Source organism: Platichthys flesus, chromosome 24 (assembly GCF_949316205.1).
Source record: "Platichthys flesus chromosome 24, fPlaFle2.1, whole genome shotgun sequence".
NCBI lineage: Eukaryota > Metazoa > Chordata > Actinopteri > Pleuronectiformes > Pleuronectidae > Platichthys > Platichthys flesus.
Genome location: NC_084968.1, coordinates 9,518,372 through 9,542,819, shown reverse-complemented (window position 1 = coordinate 9,542,819; position 24,448 = coordinate 9,518,372). Strand labels below are relative to the sequence as shown.

Below are 24,448 nucleotides of genomic sequence, written 5' to 3'. Positions count from 1 at the left end.
ATAGCAAGCTGTCAGTGTGCAAAAGACTCTAATGACAGCGATATCTATACCTGCAGAGCGTTACTGCTCTTCCTCTGAATCTGAAGCGCTGCAGGCCTTGAAAATGATGAGTGTGATTTGCATTAGATATATCATGAGAATATTTTATGATGCATTGAAAAAAACAAAATTGAAAAGGTTTGAATGTCAACGTAAATTATCCTGCAATGTTGGATATTCTGACAGAAGACAAGTATATTGTTTGTCTCTTACTAGTATGTTTAGTATTTATATATCTTCGACTAACTAAATGGACAAATTATCAACAGCTGAATGCAACTGAGGGATACAGGCAGTTTTTATAATAATACATAACTGAATAAAATACAGTACAATACAGTTTGCTCTCCACTCTGTCCATTTCCTATTTGTATGTACTAAATGTGGCTACATTAGCAAAGCTAACGAAATGGGACCAAGACTTTCAGTGTGTTTGGCTCACATTGTATTCCGAGGAGTGGCGATGTTAGGGTCTAAATTGGATCAAATTATTAAAATGATTCCCTCCCATTCATTTTTTTTTTATTAAGTAAAACACTAAATGAGAGGGATATTTAACAGACAGTGGATATATCAGCTCCACGCACTGAGAGAGAGAGGTATTCCTGTGGGTCTGTTTCCCATAACTTCATCTGATCATCTGACATTTGAAAGGGAGTAATTTTCAAATGGTTCATTTACATCAAGCTACTAAGTCATACTTAGGAGTAAAAATAGACATTCTAATGGTTTTATCTCACCACCTTGATACCAGAGGGGATGATACACATATTAATTGATAAAATCCTATATAAACACAGTCTTTTGCATCTTGACAGTGGTCTTATTAATTACATTAGCGGTGAAACCTGCACCTGCGCCCTGTTGTTACTTTTAGCGCGTCTCTTGCCCTTGTTGTGCAAAGAGACTTTCCTTTTTAGAAACTGAGCTGTGGTCTCTTGTGAGCAGAGGTTTCACAGTGATTCTCAAACGTCTCCGAGCCTCTGATTGTTGGTTCAGCTTTCCTCGTTTCACTCTGAATGTGGGAACTCTCATTATCACCTCAAGTTATGTTGTTGATTTCCTGACACTTTTCAGTGTTAGGAGCTGTTTTCTTCCCCATCTTTGAGTAGGAAAAGTGTAAAATATTATTTTCAGCCAGCTTGCTCCACACCTACACTGCCTCCTTTACATTTTTGTTATATATTGTTGTTCATCACGTTATAGGAAAGGTCCCTTTAGAATAGAGTAAAGGGACAGATAATTTCTCTTCCATCACAGTGTTGATTGTCTGAAAAGTTTCTTTAGAGTCATGTCGCAGTCACTTGAACAACTAATGTTGTTGTAGGTATTAACATAACAATATGATCTAATTTTACTCTATGGCTAATCTCTTTAAATATGGGGAATAAGTCTAACCCTACATAACAAATATAAAATACTTAAAATGATTCCCCAATTCCCTTCAGTGAGATTTTAAAGACCCAATACCGAGCAGCTGCCGCCTTAGCTCCTATCAAATCTTCCACATGCCTCAGCCTTCACCTGTTTTGAGGAGAGAATAGCAGCAATAATAATGTAATATCTCGAGAGATGGAAGGGAGAATGTAGCTTTCAATGATCTGCCAGAGGCTCATTGCTCTTAGTGATGGCTCTAAAAGCTAAATTGGCTTGAAGTTTCTCCTTTCGTTTTGTTTCCCATCTTTTGCATATAAATGGAGGCATTTATTGAGGGAGAGAAGCTCTTTCTGTCTGTGTTGTTGTTGTTTTTTTCTATCCCTGGGTACTTTACGTGGGAAAGAAGTCTCTACTCCACGAGCCCCATCTCTCTTTCTGTTGTTTCACAGAAGCGAAGAATGATGAGATAAGAAATGGAAAAAAATTATATATATTTGTATCAACCCTGTGCATAGACTCTTAGCTTTGCATTAAGAAGTTCAAGGGCACAAATAAGATGAGCTGTCAAGAAAGAAAACTTGAATCAGACTCGTAGTAAAAACACTGTGCAGCTCGGATAAGATTCTTGGGTCGCCATGTGGAAAATTAGGATAAACTGAGAATTTCTATTCTGAAACTGCCTCTGTGAGTATGAACTATGAACTGGATCTTTGGGCTGGAACTGGATCTTTGGGCTGGAATTGCAGTGACTCAACCTCATAGGGATCGTGATGGAAATTTAAATAGCCTACTTAATATTAGTTATAACACTGGAATCTGATTCCATAATTGCACTAGTGGCCTGATGAGCTGACTATTCAAATTTTTACGAGCACTAAAAAGTTAAGGTTTAATCACGGCTGAACTTTAATACTTTTACTTTTGGAGGAAAGATCCCGACGCTGCAGAACTTTTTCACCCACCTTCATCTCCTATAGTTTATCTTATATAGATGCACTCCTCTAAACGCACATTTATTCTTAGGACGAATAGATGCCCCTCTAATTTTCTGCATTTATATTGATTCACTGTACAGAAAGAAAATATTGTTGCAGCCTAACAATAAACTGGTGAGACAGTAGTGAACTCAGGAAGAGAAACGGCACCAAAGACACAATGAAATACTGTGTAACATTACCAGCTCTGCATTTTCGTAAGTGTGAAAAGTCACATCATCAGCACTTATCCAAGTTTAGTCCAGGGAATGTCCCTTCTTCCAGGTGCCACTTTCATTCTTATCCACCGTGTTAAAAGGAGGTACACACTGTGCAGGGCAGGTTGCACTGCGAGGGCTCTAATCCAGAGTATAGGTGTTTGTTTTCTCTTTGGTGGTTCTGATTGTTCTTTATATAACACTATAGCAGTTTGCAGCCATGAGAAAAAAGCCACCAAATTGTGTCAGAACATTTTGACCGGAGTTTGCCTCTCACATACAGTATATGGAAAAAAGTATTGGGACACATCTTTTCTGTACGTTGATGTGTAGGTGTCCCAATGCCCTTGACCATGAATGAAGAGAATGAAGAGTACAGCAGGAGATTGTCAGGGTAAGACGCATTCACAGCAACAGGAAAATCTCTGGTTTGCAGAAATCGCTGTTTTTCTCACATGGTCCCAGTCTGATATTGATGTGGATGTTTCTATTCTCACACACAGGCGCGTAGCTTTATTGAGATACACAGTAGAGATAGAGCTGTATGACGACCTGCTCTATTAGGGTGCAGTCGCAGCTGTAAACCACACTTAAGCAAGGTGTCGAGTTAAAGCTTAAATCTGGATCTGCTGATTAAAGAAGCGCTAGCCAACCCTGCTGCTTTTAACTAACAAATCAGATGTTATAAAAAACACACACACACACACACTAGATGTCTCCACCTATCAAGATGTGTGATTCTGTAATAACAGTCAATAATGATTATAAAAATTATTTTTCACAACAACTCTTGATAGTCTTCTAGTTACTTTCGGGCTACTGGATGTTCACAGTGAATAAATATACCAGTGGCATGCTGTGACTTTTACACACACACACACACAAGCGCCTGCCCCAACGAATCACAATCTCAATGTGTGATTCCGCTGTTTACTACACCAACTGCACTAAAACATCCTGTTTTGTGTTGTTGTTCTGCATCTCGCCGCCTGAACATCTTCACTTTTCTCCGATCCCTCCCCTCTGAAGCATTCAAATTACTGCTTTGAACTGACAGTAGACGTATCTAATTTGCAGCGTGGAGGAAAACATTGAAAGACTCGCTCCTGTGGTTATCTTCAAAATGTTTACCAGTCACTGACAATGACGCACTGGAGTGACGATGCAAAACCCTTTAACTTCCTGCCACAATAAACGTCCCCAAACTTTCAAAGCTTACTGCGGAGAGAAGCCTGCACCTTGATAAGCAGATGTACATGTGAGGTGCATGTCAAAACTTTGACTGTAAATGTTCAAAAATGAGAGCTTCTCCTGACGTTCTGTGGACTGAATTTTAAATGGGGATTTATAGTTGATATCACTGTCTAGCTAAAAGTTGAATATATCATCGTAATGACAATGCACCTGCGCTACCTTTTTCCTGTTGGTTGCCAGTAAGGAGAAAACAAAAGAGTCACATTTTCCTCCCCAAATGATCAACAGTTGAATTTAATTTAAGGTCCATTTAATTAGGATCGCGTTTCTACATTTTTCTGCCTCTACTAAAACATCCTTTGTTTCTCTGTAAATGTGACTGTTATGAGCGCTTGGTTGTAAACACCATGCGCGTTGCATGAGAAAGTGACTAAAGCAATTAAATGTTCTATTATTTTTATCTCACACAATTACTCGGCTCAAATGAACGAGAAGTTTTGTTTTCGTGACACTTAGTTTCGCCGGTGTATTTCAGCCAGACCTGGTCTGCCCTGTTTATTTTCCAACCTAAATACAATATTATCTTGCTTCACATGATGATTAAATTCAGTAAAAACGTAGGTAAGGATTTTTCCTCTCTTATTAGAAGACGGTAAAATAATGTAAATCTTGAAATATTGTGACCAGCATGGAGAAGATTATGAAACCTGTTATGCATTGTTGACAATCTTGTTGAATTGCTTCTGCTAGATGTTTGACCCGAGGTTGCGCCGCTACGCCGTCAACATAAAGTGTTGCTTTTCTATAAAGTTGTGAAAGTTATTATTAAAGTGCTACTTACAGTTAACCGCGTCACTGTATATTTCCGAGGCACCTTTGACCCCTGACATGCCAGCCGAGTGTACCCAGTATTACATGTTAACCAATTAGCTAGTGTTGACGTTGCTGGAGTTTGCAGTGTCACCCTCAGTGAACTCCACCCACGCCGTCACATAACATTCTAGTGGGAGAAGAGCTTAATTGCCGCCTCTCTCTCTCTCTCCGTCTCCCTCCCTTGACTCGATCTCAGTGGACTTACGAATAAATATGCTTATCCTGCGTGAACACTAGTCTGCCGATTGTGTCAGAGCGGTAATTAACAATGAATCGTTAAAGGTTAGCTCTGCTCTATAACAATGTGGGTCTTATTTTCCATATGCTTGGTGATTTTCCCGATATGTAATCTTCGCAATCACCGAACGTTAAGATTTCACTAAAAATAAGTTCTCCGTAATTATGATTTTAAGATCTACAAAGCCATGAAAACACCTTAATTTATAACTTTTTAGTTTTTATAAGCAGGAGGTTTGAACTTAAATGTGTTTTGATTATAAACTTTTCTGAATGTATTTGTCCCTCCTGCTGGGAAACATCTGTGAGAGACTTTATGAACAGTTCATGACAATTTAACAATATAACGCATTTCTAAATATAAGTGTTTATTATGGTCACTCATTATATTTACCATAGGTATTTGTAAATGCCTCCTCTTCAAGGCAGCATGATTGACTAAGAAACGCTTCATTCACGTTTAAGAATAACTGATTAGAACTTTGCTGTGTTATTAGACATACAGTAACTTTGATGCACTTCTGATTTTATATTAGTTTTGCTCCAGATACATCAGCAGTGAACTAAGCCTGCAGTCCGATCCAGTGAAGCAAGAAACCCTGCCTGATGGGCAAAGTGGTTGCATCTAAGATATTTATTCTCTAACTGTGTACCTTCTGGCTCCAGAACACCTGCCAAAGATTGACACAGTGCTACCAACTTATTATGGCTGTGTCAGAGCTGCATTGTCAGATGTGGGAGGGAGGGGAAGAGATGCAGTGTGGAGTTCACGAGACAAAATGGGAGAATCACTGTCCTCCATTTTTTAATTTCTGCTCGCCACAGTTTTCTAGTTATTCTCAAAGGCTTAATCAGGGACCCAGCAGGTTTTATCTCTTTATTTTCTTTCTTATCCGTTGTATCTGCCGTCCTCCGTCATATTTGCGACCTGTTCAGTTGGTGATTCAGCCGCACAGCGTCACTATCAGTGCAATCTTATTCACTCCTACTCATTTGTGCACTTCTATTCTTTCTGTCATCGTCTTTCTTCTGACTTCGTCTTTGTTTTCTTACCTTTATATTTACACCCCTGTCAGTCCTTTCTCCTCCAAATCGTTGTCCTTGTCCCTTCTTGTCACACCGTGCTCATCTGCTAAGGACAGCCGAGGAGGATAATATGTGTAAATGTACGTGTTTGCTCTTTCTGCCGTGTCCTAATTATGTAACCAAGGTGGCCAACATGTATGGGTCTGTATCAGAGAAAGAAAATCTGATCATCCTGCAACTCTGCATTTCTAGTCACTCTGAACTTTTTTTTTCTTTTTTAACCCCTAGCAAAATTTTCGGTTTGGACTTGCCTGCTTTTGTTTCCTCACAAGCTGCCACATTGAGGCGAGCGCCCAAGGTCAGATCACAGTGCCCGAGCAATAGCCAAGCTATTTGTGTGTGTGTGTGTGTGTGTGTGTGTGTGTGTGTGTGTGTGTGTGTGTGTGTGTGTGTGTGGGTGTGTGTGTGTGTGTGTGTGTGTGTGTGTGTGTGTGTGTGTGTGTGTGTGTGTGTGTGTGTGTGTGTGTGTGGGTGTGTGTGTGTGTGTGTGTGTGTGTGCGTGTGCGCGTGTGCGTGTGCGCGTGCGTGCGTGCAGAGGGCTGGAGTGTCAGCAAAAGTGGGCAGGGATGGATGGTTGTGCCTTGAGGGTAAGAGGGTGATAGAGAGGGGGAGAGCACTGCAGACATACAGGGGTACTCCCTTATGGGACCCAGTTGATTGCTTTTTCACTGTGTTACCCCCTTTTCATTCCCCCCCTTCCTCTGCTCACTATACCTCCGTCTTTCAGGTTCCATCTGTTTCTGGGCTCAGATGAGGACGATTGTTGTTGCTGCAGCACCTTCAAGCTTTATGAATCGGGTGTCTTATATAACAAACAATAACGGAAGTGTCCAAAGGGAATTTTGGCTAATATCACGTTGTGTTGTAGATTGTGGTTTTAATGTTCAGACATTGTATTACTTGTTCAAATTTAGGAGCTAAAAACACCAGAGTTTCAGTTTCTGTTTCCATCAGCATGCAGCAGTGGTAGGTTCTTTCAGGTCCTTCGTGTGTGGGTGTCCTGCTAACTTGTCATATAACTCTGTAGCTGAACGAGGGTGTCAAGGCCAGCTGTGAATAAACCTTTAACTAACTCTTAGTGCTTCTTCTTCAAAGGAGTAATAGGCTCCAGAGCCGAGCTAGCGGCCTTGTCAGCCTGTACTTAGGCACAGTGTTGGTTTGTTGATGGAGATGGATGAAAGGTCAGGGGATCTCTAACGTTTTTACAAATCATCCTGAGGGGGAGCATGAGGGCCTGCATCTAAAATTCAAGGCGATCCATTTAATAGTTGGTGAGGTATTTGAGTCTTGATTAAGTGGCGGACTAACCCAATTGACAGAAATATACCAGCCTGGTAGGAACCTTGCTGCACTGAGTCTTATTCCCTGTAGGGGGCAAAGGATTCTCATAGCAGACATATCACATTAGATAAAGCAGTTTTGAATAATAAAATGAATGATGGCTGAATACCATTTAGCTGCTTTATTTTCAGGGTCCTGTTCATGTTTATACACCAATATTTCTCTATTATTCCGATTCCGATTAATAAGACACTGCCACATAAACACAATTTTCTGATGAAGAAAAGTGTGTATGTCCAAACATTTGACATACAGCAAACACGACTAATTGACATTGGGTTAAAAATGTAATTGGGCATAATGTTGAGTCATCAGACTATTCTCTGGACAATGGAAATATGAATGGACTATTCTATTAGCCACTTATTTAAACATCCTAATCGAAATGTCTTATCCAGCATAATGTGAACAGTCTGAATATTGCTGTCCATGTAAACGCAGCCTCTGTCAAACTGTCATGTCTTATTTCTACCCTTTAAAAGAACGGAGGCATTGCTAATGTTATCAGTAATACCAGTGCTTCTCCTACTATGACAAGTCAAACTGTCTGCTGAGAAGAAGGCCTGTAGGCTTAGTCATGGTGAGACACATTCAATTCAACTCCTGCTCCTCTGCTGCATACGCTGCAGTAAAAAGAGATGCTTCTGTTGTTTTTTTTTCCCCCTGACCTCATATCTGGCAAATGGGGGAAGGGGCATCCTCGTTGAAAACATGCAGACGGATAAATGGCTAAATGAAAGTCTTTGAGATGAGAGGCATTTTAATATGATCCACAAACAAGTGCATGAGCAATCAAGCAGATTTTCTTCTTCATCATCTTCTTTCATCTTGCTTTTCTCTGAGACAGCTTTTGATCTCTCCCCCCCCCAAATTCCCCAACCCACATTGATTCACACTACAGCCATTTCTTTTGCCCCACCCTGCACTTTCTCGCCCGTTCTCTCTCTCTCCCTCGTTGTGCTTGTCTTGGCATCCTCAGGTCTTTTATAGCAGTCAGTGTAATGCTGCAAATGTCAAGGAAAAAGCCCGGCTGCCTTTTCCACCTGTCGCCTCCACCACAAAGGCCTTTGATCAGTTTGTTACCGGAGCTAGTGATCCTGCCTCTACGCTCCAGTGCTATATCCCCAGCAAGTACATTAGTGACGGTCTCTGCTAATCACTTACTCCTCTGTGCAACTCTTTGCCTTGGTTGAGGAGATGTGGGTGGCCGGGTAACTGGTAGATCTTTGTCAATCTTCTGTCCCGATGAGTAGCTAGTGAGGCTGAAGTCTCACTTTTCAGTGAGACTTCAGCCTCACTAGCCTCTCTACTGTGCTTGTCTGCAATGTAAGTTTTGTTTTTCAGGGAACGCATTAAACAGTTGAAATATAACTCAGATATTGATATTTTAAAGTTCAAAAGAAGCTTTTGTAAACCTATATTTTTTATTATTTGGCAGGTTTGAGGACTTAATGATGATATTAAACAATTAAGAGTCAGACTGAGCTCGACATTTTACAGTGGAAAAACTGACAGTGATCCGTAGTGGTAAATTAAACTGTTTCTCAATTAGTCAAACATCTTTGTCATTTCTCTGGCTGAAAAATACCCCAATTTCACTATTCTTTGATAAACTTGAAATAAAGACGCTCATTTTGGGCAGTTTTATGCAGTGAAGCTTTGTTTTTTTTTGTTGTTGAAAGTGCAAGAAACAAATTCTGAGAAGGAAAAGGGTAGTTAAACAACCCAACCCATTAAATCTTTTTTTCATTGTTGGCATTTCTTCTGTTCTCCTCTGCAGGTACACTTACACTCTGTGCCCATTCAATCAAGTCACACAAGAGGACACTGCAGGAACAGAGGTCTCATTAGGGTAAGTACCTCAATCACCTCCTCCTTTGACTGCACAGATACAATCTCCAACAATGACCAGTCAGGGATAGTGAAGATATATGAAAAGCATTAACCAGGACACAGTTACTACAGTTACTTTGGTAAATGCTCTTTGGCATTTACCAAAGAGCTGAATGCGTTGCAGAAAACATTTTCACTTTTATTATATTTTATTATTTTCCTAAGGCAGCTTTATGGAATACAAACAACATGGTTCCTGTCCTTGGTCTCTCATCACCTAATAGAGCCAGAAAAAACTTTTTCATTTCTTATTTACGCCAAAGATAAATTTACTCAAGAAACATTCTTCATTTAGTGAATGGCCATGAAACAATTCCCACCGCTGCCCTCCCATGAAAGCTCTTTAATCATTGTTACAGTGCTCATGTGAAGTTACCCTAAAACCAATATTTGCGCTATAGATTTTTTTTATTGTTATTCAATCTGAGATAGGCTTCATATGACCTTTGATCAATCGCTAACAGATGTCTATTATAGTTTTATTACCTTTTGATCAATGACAAACAGGGGGCGAGTTTCATATACTTCTGGGGTTATATTTCCTCAGCCCAAGAGGGTTTCAATTTCATCTCACGGAATATGCCCTGGCCTTTTACCATCCCCGTGGGATTGACTGTGTCGACTGACGGACATCGGTGTGTATCAGAATGCCTGTGTGATAAGAGAAATGGCATTCAGTACCCAAAGCACCCATACATGTCTGAAGACGTGTTCATATTTTCCTCACTCCTCCCTTCCCAGGAGTGTCAGTATTCTGATTGGATGTGATGTTGCTCCAAGGGAAACACAACCTTCATTGAAACAGTAGCTTTCTTGGTCAAACATGTCATCTCCAACTTGATTGAGATTGAAAAAAGGGATGTCATCATTAGTGGCTGAGCTTTACGTCTAAATTCATTTCCCGCCCCGTCTCTTTGTAACATCTCTGTCAAACAGATGTAAGAAAGAAACGTATACATCACACTCGTTCTCCTTGTTTTTGACTTCTTCGAATTTTTGATTTGAGGTGATAATTACGGGATGTCGCCTCACTGTCCTGTTCCGCTCTCTCATTAGCCTTAACCGTCAGCCATCCGACACTTTTATAGGGTGCAATTATGGAAACGCGATTCCATCTACATTGACACCCTCCAGGAAAAACAAAAGCTTTTATCATTCTCCACAGCTCCACCCAAAAGAGGATGACTCAATTGCGGAACCGCTTCAGTTGTGCCAGGCACATATAAGCTAATGACCTGTTTTGCGAAGCCCAGATGACCACAGAAAATGTCAACAACAACAAGTGTCAAAACATTTTGAGTCCTTTAAGATGCCATTAGGCTTTCCTTTTTCTATTGGCGGCTGTTGTGAGACGTTAAATGTGATTCACTTGCCGTTGTCCCTCCCAGCATTTATGTTTTTTTTTCTTTCACATGGCAAATTAATTGGAAATCTAAAGCAGGCCTGTTTTGTCTTATTTTGCACCGCCACCTCCCACACTACCCACTCGCTTTTGGAGCGGAAAGTGCGATGCTTCACCATGTTTTTAGCGCAGGAAAGGAGGCAGAACAGAATGCTAACTGTGAGTAATGTGACCCCGGAGCGTCTGTGTGCCTGTCACTCATGATGGTATGGAAGGGCAGAGGGACCAAACGCAACCAGTGGTCAAACACGTCTCTAGCTCATGTGAGTCGGTGGCTCTGTTTGCAACAAAATCGCTGCCAAATGAGACTCGAGGGAAAAGATAATTTCAAATATGTATTTATATTTACAGCATTTAATGGTGGACGTCGAGGAATATAAGAGACAGGCATCCTTCCCTCCTCCTTCCCTCCCTCAGAACGAATAGTTTGGTGAGAGTAATGCTAGTTCGATTCTTTACTTGTTTTATCACTCGCAAACACAAACACCTGATTGGTATTTTCTGGGTGTAGTCAGGCGGTGCGGCACTATATGATGTACTATACTGTTTCCAGATAGTATACGTGGAATGGTTTTGGGGAAGGAGGGGTAGGGGTGGTACATGAATCATAGCTCGCACGCTGGGAATAAAGTTCATTTTTTATCCAGACAGACCATCAGTCACCCCTCGCAGGATATGGCTGGGCCTCCTGATATCAATCTGCATGGAGGCATCCTCCTTCTCCCCAGAGGGGGTGAGGGGGGAGTGCTTTGATTTAAACGGCAGCATTTATCACACCTGCTCCAGCTTCCTAAAGGACAACCATGTGAGAAAGAGAGAAAAAAAGGGCGTGTAGGGGGAGGAGAGAAGGAGAAACAGCATTAACATGTGTGTCCCGTCATGGAAGTGTGAGGCTGGAACTGTGACTATCAGGGCAATGACATTGCTAATGCTCCCTTGTACCATTTGCTCTAATTTGTATTAGTTATGTTACGTTTCTGCTGTGTTAAATGGATGGTGTTGCTGCTGCATTCTGATTATGGCTCATGGCCACCACTCAGTTTGTGAAGTGCGTCAAGGCTCATAAAAGTTGAAATTGTTCCCTGAGCCCTAACCTTCCTTCATGCTTGGTTTTGCAGCATAGTTGGCACTAGACCATTAACTATACAAATGTTCTTAAGGAACAATAAATCAGCCTAAGAACATTCTTTAGTAGCCGCTTGCTCTCATAGTGTGGCCACACACAGAGCCATAAAGATTTCATAAGGCACGGCAGTCATGCTGTATGCTCCCAATTATCTGTAAATGTAGATATTATACAACTCATATTCACCCCTTGAATTCCAATGTCTCCGTTTTCCATTTCGCTTTTTCTGCCTTTCGGTCTCAGCAGCTCAACCGCTTCCTGAAATGGCCGTTGTAACAATAACATCAGCAACGATAATGATAACAGAGTAGGAGAAAATGCTTGCATTGCGACAAACACCATCCCGCTCTGACAGCGTCGTCCATCTTCATAATGTCCACACCCCCACCCGCGCCAGACACGCTGGGTACAATGACAGGACAGCAAACACGAGCTTTTTAAAATGCGGACAATCTGAAAAGACAAACAAATACACACATGCATAAATCCGTAATGTGCAGTCGCAGTACAGGGCGGGTGCTGCTGTACCAGCTAGTGCTTATATGAGCTTAAAAATAACAAAACTATTGACTCTACGCCCTGATAGAGGAGGAATCAACAAACACACACACACACTGCATACTGTACATACAAACATTGATTACCTTTTTTCACCAGTGTGCCACATTCATTGCCCATCAGCCTCCGTGTTATTGACGTGTCGCTCGACAAAAATCACCACTGAAGTGTGAGTTGCTATCAGTGATAGTAAATAATGACGTATCGAAGGATGTGCTGCGCTGGGTGTCACAGGTTTCGATTTCGACCCGATGGTCATTTCTGAGGCTGCAGTTCGTTGTGGGGTTAAGTGGGGTTAAAATGAAGAATTTTTAAAAGTGTGATAAGAACTACCTAAAAAGAAAAACAATTTGGAACTTATACTTTTTGTTTAAACAAGGTCTTGTTCACTAATATGGAGGAGGCGGCATTTATGATCTATACTGCAGCCAGCCACCAGGGAGAGATCGAGACATTTTGGCTTTGACTTAACTTAATCTAAAGTCTATATGCAGACCCCCCTCAAAAAATATCCACTGCCTTTTGGAGAGTGCTCATTGGTCAGAAATCTAGGCAAAGGAAATAAAGGCCTTAATCTAACGCAACATTGCATTTGGTCATCTTGTGTGGGATCTGCCCCTCCAGATCAGGGGTATAACAAATTTAAATGAAACACACCATAATGGAAAATCATACGGATTGATTTTCCATTATGGTCATTATACCGCTGTTGCAGAAGAGATTAAGCACAGACTCCTTTTCTCAAAGTGTGGATCTGACTTTTAACAAGAAAGTGTGATACAATCAAATATATAACACCAAACACCAGCTCTTTCCAGTAAGCGGCGAGCCCCCAGTCTATAACCTCATTTTCATTTCTTTTAAATGACAGTAAACGCATTCAGCGGCTCAGCTCACTATCAGTAACTATTTAAAACACAAGTCTCAGGAAGAACATTGTCAACATCCAGTAATTAGCTTAGTATTCAAAACATTCCCTGCTAACGACTGCAACTATAAAAATAGAAAAACACTACTCTTCGAAGTGTGCCCTCACAACAGCGCTTGGCCATAATAACCTTTCACCATGAGCAGAAGTGCATTTGCAATATTTATGTTGCCGCTTTTAGAGTAAGCTCAGGATAAATACATGGAAATAGCTCCAGGCCGTGGTGAGATAGGAGAGACAGAGAGGGTTGAACTTGGAAACCTTCATTCTGTATCCTGATGAAAGAAGTATTTTCATTTGTTAAGACCGACCAGGCAGAAATTATTTGGATAAAGAGGGAAATCTTGATATGTTTCATCAAAACAAAAAATTAAAAAAGATGAATTGTAGACATATTTCTTTCTTAGGGGCATTTTCTTCCAGACAAAGGAGGGCGGAAGGGATCAGTTGAGGGGTCATCCAATGAGGTTTTGTTTTGGGACTCCAGGGAAATCAGATGGCCACGCAGTCAGGGTCGCGAGGTTCGGCGTGTGTCGCCCGGCAAAGGTCAAGGAGCCCGGGCCTTCTTTAGTGCGGGGGTCAGACCGCTCTGCACTAGTCATCATCGAGGGCGCACAGGCGGAGAGGAGAAAAGGCAGTGCTGGAATAGTGCGGGGCCCGGCGAGCAGCTTGCTTGTTCACCCTTCAACCTTGGAAACACACTGTGTTTGACGGTCCAAGCTTGGAATACGTCCAAAGCTGGAAACAGGACAGACAAAGCCGGAATATTAATAATATCTCCTAGACACTGCTGGACAGATCTGAATATACAAACCGTTAAAGACCTACAAAGGGACTATTTCTCTCCACTCTGTTTATGACTCATATTGTACAAACAAAGGAAAACATGGCTGTGGAAGGTTAAAAATGTTCTGACGTATGGATATTGTGAGTGAAAGAGATGCAGGGGCTGTAGAGGTAGGCACAAGTGGTGCTGATATTCTACTTATTCCAGGAGAAGAAAAAAGGAGAAACGGGGGCATTGTGACACTTAAAAGAGAGACAAAAAAAAAAAGGCTATTAGTGTTGTCAGTCACTCCTGCAGGTTCATATCGCTCAGTATTCAAACCCACAGGTCTCGCTAGAACTGCTTTATTGAACAGTAGATTTTCAAACAGCAAACAGTGGAGCAGTGGGGTAGCCTAGCAACATTGAAACCACAGTGAATGACTGCGTGTGCCCACTGCTACTGATGGAGCCAGGCAGTTGAGAAATGACAGCACAGAGCAACCCCAGAGAGAGTGGGATGTTCTGGCCACCGTGGAAAATACAAATAGGTTGGCTGTTTGTAGCGTTTGACTGGAGACATACGCAGGCTTTTTACAGATATGCCTTCTTTTTTTCTTGACCCACGTACAGATTCAGCATAACAACACTTTCTCCCACCGACTGCCAGGCTGGTGACCCTATATTGTTTTTTTTTTTCTCCCACCGTGCAGTTCCTGTAGCGCTCTAAATAAAAGATCCCCCAGAATGTAAGAGAAGAAATCTCCAGGTGCTGAGAGGAAGAGGTGGATGCCTCCAGGCTGCCAGGCTTTAAGGGCCTTAGCTGAGCAAATTTATTGGCTCTACTCTGTGGACACAGTAAAATGGAAAGATGCTCATTTGATCAATAAGAGTCAATTTGGCAAAAAAGCACAATGTTTTTTTTTTGGAAGATCTAAAAAGGAATCAAATTGTGATGGAAATCATGTCCCTTCTCCGTCGAAGATTAATTACTGCTCACTCCTCGTTCTCGGGCATGTATAAACAGGAGAAAATTACTGCGGCTAATTATCTCGATTGGTGGCCATTTTATTGCACAGCAATCGCGAGGGAGCTGTAAGATTATTACTGTGAAAGTGCTCGAGCACAAGCGGGTTACAAATGAGCGCAAAGAAACTGAAAGGCTACCTGGGATCGAATCAGGGAAATGAGACAGTTCCACTCCTCTCGACCAAAACGATTGGACTCAGGGGCGGAAAATACAAAAAGGGTAATTTTGATAATTTTGATATTTGAAGATATGAGTCAGCAAACGATGTTAGATAAAGAACGAGGACAGGAACATAGGAGCAACTTAACCTGAAAGGGAGATGGTGATCCAAGGCGAATGAGTATTAACTGCACACAATGTTATGCTATCAGGCTGAAATAACCTAAAGTCATTACTGTAACCAAATGACAGAACCATAGGTAATTTTACTGCCTGAATCATCATAGTGGGCATTATCTTAATATTACATTTTACATCTTCATTTCCTTTTAAATCAACCTGCATAGGATACAAGAACTTCAGGCATCAAAATTTGGTTTCTTGATTATTCTCCTGACTTGTTTATGAAGGGCTGACAAAACCTCAAAGATTCTTTTCTTGAGATTATACACAAATGATGAGTTAGGTAGATTCCATTCCTGCCGATAGATCCTTAAATACTTCACCAGACCATTTAATGCCTGGATTTGCAATGTGTTGAATGAGATTTCTTACTTCTGGAGCTGAATCCAGTTTATGTCCATAAGTTACAAATGTGTAAAATCCAGATTGTTTCTTCTACAGCCAACAGTCTTTTTCAGGTGATACCCCTCAATGAGAGCAAATGGACATTTTCTGGTTATTATGCATTTGCAAAAACATTTAATTTCAAAGTTTATGCTGTAAACGCTGCCCTGTATTATAGCTGGAATATATTGACGACGATCTTTCTCTAATCTACCGACACATATCTTAGATTTGAATATTTGTGCAAGTTTTCAGTAAAATTTGAACAAAGTTTTACATAATGCAGATTAAAGTGTTCATCAAACTGTCACATTGGAAACAAGCCCAATCACATCACAGCCAAGTGACAACTGGCTGTTTGTTGCTTCACTCTCCACCACGTTGCTTTTATGAACGTGTTCACTTAATGCTCCCTTTCATGTGTTCATATCAAAGCTCGTCCCGTCGCTTCATTGTTTTGATAGGCTTCTTCTTTTTTTTTCAGTGCTGATGCATTTTTATAATTAATTATTTTTCTCATCTTATCTAAGCCGTAATGATTTAACCCACAAAGTAGCGACGGTTCCACTGGAACAAGTGCATAATTATACATTTAAGTGTTCTACTTAATGCGCTCATTTTCAAGCTGTCAAGGTCATTCGCTGGAGTGCCATTAGCAAAGAGAGGGCCCCTCTCTACCTGGGAACATTGCAGCCGCTTAGTGCCCGGAACTCAAGAGGAGCAGGCCGGGTTGCACGAGTGCAGACACAGAAACTCATACGACACACACAGTACGCCTATTTGTGCGACTCGATGTGCCCACCCTTCATCAGACAATCAAGGTGAAGGGGTAATGACTCTCGTGTGTCTGAGGAGAGGGTTAAAATAGTAGGCAGAGGAGGATGGAGTTGGGGGGTGGGGGGGTTGACACTGTGAACCCCCGATGGCCTTCCCATCGGGTCGCCATGGCAACATCTAGCCCGGTCGTTAATGAGGCACAAGTGAGCTGTTAACAGAATACTGATTCGGGGTTTGACATCAGCCCCTGATTCATATCTGTCAGGAGCTGTTGATGAAATAGGCACCCTGAGTTTGTTGTGTAACCGCACAAGAAGTGGCCTCAGTGTTTATGCAGCGAAAAGCAACAGCAAATGTGCCAATGATGTTACTCACTAATGTTATAGGTGATGCAAAACACATAATTATAAAAAATATATAAATATTAAACAGAAACATCTAGCATTCATACTAATGAATGCAGGCATGCAGTTCCAACACGTGACCTGTTGAAGGTGTATTTATATCCCTGCATTCATTAGTATGTATAAAGTAATAATATATAAAAAATACGGCTCTGCACTCCGTTATTCGCAAGCAAAGAAAAATATAAATGCTTTTTCTTTTCTTTTTTTTGGGAAAGCAAAGCCCCGACTGAGCGTGTGCCCTTCACATGTTCCAAATGCATATGAATTATTTATGAAGGTGCCGGGCACAATGGGTGGTAGAAGCATCAGTGACTGGCACGGTAATGACGGTCGCCGGGCTCATCTCAGAACGCCGCTCGCTGATTGGTGACCTTACGCGAGTGGCAGAGGTCAGCGATGCTTGGCTATGAGAATGGCGGCCCCTCTTTCTTTTTTCCTAGTGAAGCGCCGAATCCAAAATAACCAGCAGCTCCCAAATTGCTCTGTCTACCTGCCCTGTCTCATGCTGCAAATGATTAGCACATTAACGGCATAGTGAGGGGACTAACTTGCTGCTCCAGACCCCTTGTTAAAGCAGTGGAAAGCATCGCCGTGAGGTATAATTCATTGCAGAGGCAGCTAATGAGTGGATGCTGCAGTGGGGAGGTGACAGTAATAAGTAGAGACGTTACAGCGTCTTAACACAGGTACTGTTTGTCATTAGTAATGCACAAGGTGAGGATTCGGAATGAGGAGCCGGTGGTTAGAGAAGTATTTACATGGAATCAGTAGGCACCTCCCATCTCTGACACTCAGTGTGACCTTCCTTGAAGTAATGGAAGCTGCCTGTAGGGCTGCTGGGTATTATTCGAAATATTTCAATACTGGTGCCAGGAAAAAGTATTTGAGTCCTGGCACCTCATGGTCAAGTCACATTGGAAATATTTAAATGTCTTTTATTTGATTGTTTTCTTTCTCCATTTGCTTTTGAGTTGTTTCAAAGAAGCACTTAATACTAATGGTATTCAGTAAATGATTATTCATCTGCCCAGGCCCAAGAGTCACCTTTTTATAAATAGATAGATCCATCTTATCCAATTGAAAAATCATTAGAAATGTCAAAGAAGCGTAATATTTTTTAGGATTTCATTTATGGCTAGATTTATATACCGTTTTTGTTTTCCAATCTGATTTAATGCCACTTACTGGTTCGTCATTGCTTTTTGGGAGAATTTGAAGTCATTTCTGTTATATTTTGGAATACGAAGAACGATGGAGATTTTTTTCAAATCAGAGGAGTACTATCAAATCTAAAAAATATCAGCAGCCTTCACATACCGTTAACTGTATGATTTCCTTTTTCTTTCCAAATTGTACAACTCATAGAAACCAGCCCACTTTCATCAAGATCCCTGAATCATTACCTGGGATAAGAAATATGAGGGATCGTTCTTGGCCCATGTTCCATCATTTCAAGTTTCATGGAAATCTGTTCTGTAGTTTTTATGTAATCCTGCTTACACAGAGACAGGGGTGAAAACCGAACATCCTGGGTGGAGGTAATTACTGAAGTTTAAACCTTGAATCTAAGTGTACTCGTCTGTTTTTGTCTTTATCGTCATAGTTTGTGATCATAAAATTCCTTCGCACTCAGTCAAAATTCGTAAACAAGTGTCGTACATACACAGGCTGCTTTCTAATGTCACAAACACACAGAAGGCAAATGAGCATGTTTTTATTCAGTGTACTTGAAGAAACCATAGACACACCAAACAGGGCCACCATGATGTTCTTCTCTCCCTTTGGTTTTCTTCATCTAGATTCTCTCCAGTGAAGGCCCAGGGTCTCAACACACATAGACACACATTGCACGTGAACAAGCACACCCTTTTGGCCAAGATCTCTCCCCCTCCTCAGTATCTGCGGGGTGTTTAAACACCAGAGTAGAGTTGTCTAAATGATAATTGCTTCTGAAAGGTTGCCTTGTGACTATATCAGAGGGGGTAACTCTCCACTCAGTGTTGAGCGAGATTAGCCGTGGATCTTCGGGATTTATCACTCGAGGCATGAGGATTAGCGCCGCGGTGAAGTTTAAAACAGAATCAGTGGCGACTGCATCATTTTAAAGAAATAAGAGGAGCTTATATCAGCTCAAGCCATTATCAGAAGAAGAAAAGGACGCTAATCAGCTTTTTTAATGCTAATTATTCCTAATGAGGATTAGATCATGGGGGGAAAAACTGTAAAACAATATTCACGGACCAATTTTGTCAAAACAGTACTTTACATGTCTTTCAAAAGCTGTAAGTTTGGACGTTGGAATTCTGTTTTTATATCTTTATCTGCACTTTCTTCAACTGCCCTTGAATGTTTTTTTTTTGTGGGACCTGGATGTAAAATAAATCACACTTCCATCCACGTCACACCTTAGTGATTCACAGATGAAATTAAATTAAATTCACTCCTTAAGCAGGTAGAGGCTGAGTTCTCCCAGGCCCACTATCTCACAATAGAAGGCAAATGCAGGGATAATGGATTTAGCCGGCAGACATGCTGCTGTCACAGGTTTTTCTGTGATGGAAGGTGTATTAGATGGCATTAGAGGACTGGGGGGGACAAAGAATGAGTCATAACCCTCTTCTGTAAATAAGATTCTTCATTTTAAGTCTTTAAAAGTAGCACATGTTCAATATGTTCCATCATTAATCATTCAAAGGAAATCCACACCCTTGTCCCGTCTTTAAAACCCAGTCTCCATGTGGTCAGAAATGTATTTCCACAAAAACTGGTGGGGAAAAGTGATTTGCTCTCCGCTGCCAACGTTAATCTATTTCAATTTTTAAATTATCTTCACTTCTGTGTATTTTGTTGGACTGTAAACAGAAAAGCGTCTAGAAATCCGCGTTCCGAATAGTAATGTTGAGCTGTTTTGTTGGGCAGACCAACAGGGTTTTACAGCCTGGCTGCAATAAAACAGGTGCAGCGGAATCATCCGACATGAAGAGAATACATACACTAACCCAGATAATTTAAGGAGACTGGCCCCTGCTGCATCGTGTGCATCACCGCGGCTGCAGCTTAAAGCCAAACTGTGATAAATTGAATGAGAAAATGAAGTTGTCATTGAGCCGGGGGGGTCTATTTTTGCACATTTGGGTTGTGCTATATTGTCTGACACAGAGTCAGAGTAACATAGACTAATGTTAATGCCATGAAATTTGTTATAAGATGCAAGGTGCTGTGTTTTTTTAGAGGTGTAAATAACTAGCCGGGCACTTTTCTGGTGATAAGCGTGGAATGACTGTAGAAAATGGGCCGTCAATACCGAGTATTATTGCCGGGAATGATCTGTCAATAAGATTCCTCCTTTGTGTCCAAATGACTGGAGTGTGTCGGCCACATCTCCGTGATAACTCAAGCCTAATTGACAGGGCCCATGCTGTCTCCTGGGGCCACGGGAGGGCTGACAGAGCGAGAATGGAGATGAAGGGAGGAAGTGAGCGAAGGTGAGGTGTGAGAGTGAAGTGCGTCAGGGGATTGGGGGGTGGGGGGGCTTGCTATGGACGAGGAAGGCGCCCATAGCAAGCGAGCGGAGGTGATGCTCAAGGGGATCGCCGGTCAACTAGTGGCGAGAGCCGGAGCACTGTCTCACACTCACCGCTCGCCGTGTGTGCCGGCCCTGACAGCAATCCATTTGAGGGCCTCCTGGTGCTAACAGAGTGCTAAAACCCAATCAAACGGGCTGGAAGGAGAAAGGCGAGAGGCTCGGGCCCAGTCGGCTTCCACTTGTGTGAGCAATTCACCTCTGACTGACCTGTTCAGGCATCTTAAATAAGCCATGCACATCGCGGTCTGCAGAGAAGCCACACTCAGGGACCCGGAGACAGCCACGTGTCTATGGAAGCTGTGTCTATAAAAGTGCTTTTGGAAATCAAAGAAACCTCCACGTTTCCACCAGTCAAGGTCAAATGAGAGTAAAACGCTATTTAAAGAAATGTGGCGGGTTAATTTCGTTTTTTGGACAACCAGACAGAAAAGTTATGTTTTTATAGCACTTCACATTTTTTAACCTTTAACGATTTGTGTCATTTTTGGACATTTGTGATTACCTTTGCTTTATGTTATGTTAATGTGTTTATTAATTTGAGCTGAGCTGGTTTGTGGTTTGTCAAGGGACAGATTTGTATACAAATGTCAAAACGCTTTGACACAAGGATTCAATGTCAGGCCACTAACATCAATTATCAAGACTATTAAAGATATTATAATAGGTCATGAAATACAGCTCCTATTGATGAGATCCTGCTACTTTAATCTCCTGCGGAAAGGTCAGTGTGGGCACATTGATCAAGAGTTGTGCACTTGTGACAGGGTAGGCATGCAGAGAAAAGCACTTAGGCATATTAAAAGTAAAGTTGAATTTATAGCCTCTAGTCGCTCTTTATCCAGAATGATTAACAGATAATTGACAAGCCATTGATTAAAAAAAGAGTCCTGCAGGCCGTCAGGTTTTTCTTCCATTGACTGTTTTATGTTTCCCCCGAAAATTAAAAGATTGATTTCATAGTTTATCCTCTTGTCCTGAGTGTTTTCGCATTGCAGGCAGAAAACAGTTGCTACCCGATGAGGGGCAGAGATCAGCGGGCAAGATGCGTTTCAGTCAAATCTTCAGTCCGTGCACCAAACTCAGAACCGATTGTCTTCTCCTCTAACAGGATTACAATGTTTTACAACAAAACAACACTCCAGAAGCACGACTGCAGGCGCCGCCACCTCAAAGAGACTCAAGGTCAACGAGAGATCATAGGAAATGAGCTTGTGGAAGTTAATAAAAATGGCATCTGTCCGTGCTGTGTTGGCTTCAGTCCACTGGCGTCCTGGTTTGCTTTGGTTTCCTAATTCCCTTTGAAATATTTGGTGAGAACGTAATTAGCTAGCACCGGGCAGCGGTTGCCCATTTGAGATGGGCTCCTCTTCACCGTCCCTGGTGTGTTATTGCATATTAACTCTGACAAAATTGTAATTAATACCCCCCCACACCCCCCTCTATTGTTGAAGAGGAGAAGGGATGCTGGAGCGCTGGTGCCAGGAACCAAAGGAGGGAAGTGCCAGACTCGTCGTCTTGCCAGCTTTTTATTTTCACTGGGAGAGAGTGTTCTCCAGTAATAAGCCAGTGGTGTTTATAAAAATAATATGTTTCTCTGCTCAAATTGTCCCAGCTGTTTATAAAAGAAATTACAGATTTTGGTTTGGCTTGACTAATAGATTCCAACTCTGGCAGACACTCTGTCAAAGTTTCAAAAGAAAGATTAAACCAAAATTGTAAAATTTTATTATTTCTGTTTTTTGGATTTCAGGAAGTGGGGGATGTGGGCAGGAACACAGAAGAACCAGTACAGTCAGATGGTGTATGAAAATGGAGAGCCCTGCTGGCAAGGAGGTTCACGCAGCGCCACAGTGAGTACCACAAGTGTCTCACACAAAAACATGCACGCTGACGGAGCATATGAGAGCACGGAGGCAGCGCAGAATAAACTGATAAATAGACAGATGAACAAATTGTAAGTCCACACTGGCTGTCAAATAAACAGATGATGCAGCGAAAGAAAGAGGGAACAAAAAGACGACAGAAGCCTAATTAGGGCTCTGTTGTTGTTTTAGTGAATGAGGACATTTTTACACTTTAATAAAGTTTGTACGAAATTACCAAGTATGCTTTATGTGTAATTTACATAAACTACGATGTTGGGAATATAAGATATCTTCCTGTATACACAACCCACACATCCCTTTATGTATTGAGTGTTGAAGCTGTTCCTGCATGTTTAATATCATATTTTTTCCCTGTCCTCCTTTCTTGACAATTTTCCTATCATGTACATGGTCGTCTCATCTGTTGCCGAGGATGGATTGGGCTTAATTTCTTGTAGCATAGCATTATTATTATTATTATCACCCTGTTGTTGTTGTTGTTGGTGTAATGATGGAATTATAGCCATATAAATGGTTTTATCAAGAAACCAGGTTAACATGAAGTTAGAGGAGAAAGTCCCTGATATAATCCTGATCCAAAATGAAGGCTTTGTGTTCTCTGAGCTGAACGAAACTTGGCCCCTCTGAGATTATTCCGCTGCCACCTCAGAATAATTGAGATGAGTGCAGCTTCATATGTGGTGCTCAGCCAGTATTAGATTAGATTTTTTGTTTAATGCTGATTTTAGAAGAAAAACGTCGCAAAATGTCGAACAATAAAATACAGGAAACTTGCTGGGCTTATTTTGAGGTCTGTACCTTAATGTCGTTAAGGATTCACAAAATTAGACATTGCAAGTTGACATATTTGATAGAATAATATGACTGCTGAGCAAATAGAAAATAACATATACTACCAATACCAACACAACATGAAACAATGGGGTCTACTCTTTACTTTTGGATCAAGGCTCTTAGGTGATTTGTACTCGTACCCCTTTTCCATGTTCGACAGAGAAATCTCTTTTGTAACCCACTTTAGAAAAACACTCTTTCCCCGACACAACAACAACCCAAAGATGCTGCAGAGCCACGACTTGAACCATCCACTTGACAAACTTGAGTAAACTGCAGAGAGACACACGGTCTGAGTGAAAACAGCCAAACAAAGCTCTCTCCACACACTCTGACAATTTGAAGCATTCTCACGCTCCTCACACACACACACACACACACGTCCTGTGCGTGTGCATCTCAGCTGTGGAGAGTCAGTCAATCAGTGGGAGATGTTCATGGCGCGTTCAGCAGCCTGGCAAAAACATGTTTTGTCCAAAGCGGAGTGATGGAAGCTGACTTGCTTCTCTCTCTGTCAGTCCACATTGATCTTTGCGGCTAATGCTGCTTTCTGTTTTTTCTCTCCGCTTCCCCCTCGTCTGTTCTCCATCTTCCCAGGGTTCCCTCCTCCTTCAGTCACCCCTGTGACTTCCATTTATATATTTTCTTTTTCAGCCCGAGAATTAGCTCAATTAAAAATGTAGCACATTTAATCATCTCATTTTCTTTGCCTGGCCCCCCTCTTCAAATCAGAGTCCAATAAATGTCGTTTGCGAATGCATGTACTCGTACCATCCAGGGGCCCCCTTTGAAAAGACTAAACTGAATTCCTTTGATACGACCTCCTAGCCGTGTGCAGTCGGCATAAATGAAGTCTCGTCAGAAGTCGACGCTCATTATATTTGAAATGCTGAACCTCGTCTTTCTGCCCTGAAACACACTTCTCCCTTTATACTTGACTAGTGGGACCAGTGATGTATTGTTTCACTGGTGGATATAGAGGTAATCCAAATCCAAGCAGTGTGCAGTGTATCTGGAGTCCATGGGGAATGGTGAACTCAACTGTTTCAGTTATTAATTAAATTCAAAGTGCTGGTCTGTGGCTGCTACATGGGAGCAGCGGGTTGAGGTAGAGCTAGCTGTGGCAGAGGAGGGCATCTGAATGAAATATGGTGGTTTTGTATTCCGAGTATGATTTTGATTCATACTCGG

At 41.6% G+C, this 24,448-nt stretch overlaps 1 protein-coding gene across 1 annotated transcript in view; it reads left to right on the top strand.

Moving 5' to 3' along the window:
• LOC133949828 (glucosidase 2 subunit beta-like) overlaps positions 1-24,448 on the top strand; it is a 107,315-nt gene that overhangs the window by 81,291 nt on the left and 1,576 nt on the right. Inside the window, exons 13-14 of the mRNA XM_062383839.1 lie at positions 9,120-9,191; positions 22,288-22,387. Of these exons, the coding sequence (XP_062239823.1) occupies positions 9,120-9,191; positions 22,288-22,387 (172 nt within the window). The remainder of the gene's footprint in view (positions 1-9,119; positions 9,192-22,287; positions 22,388-24,448) is intronic.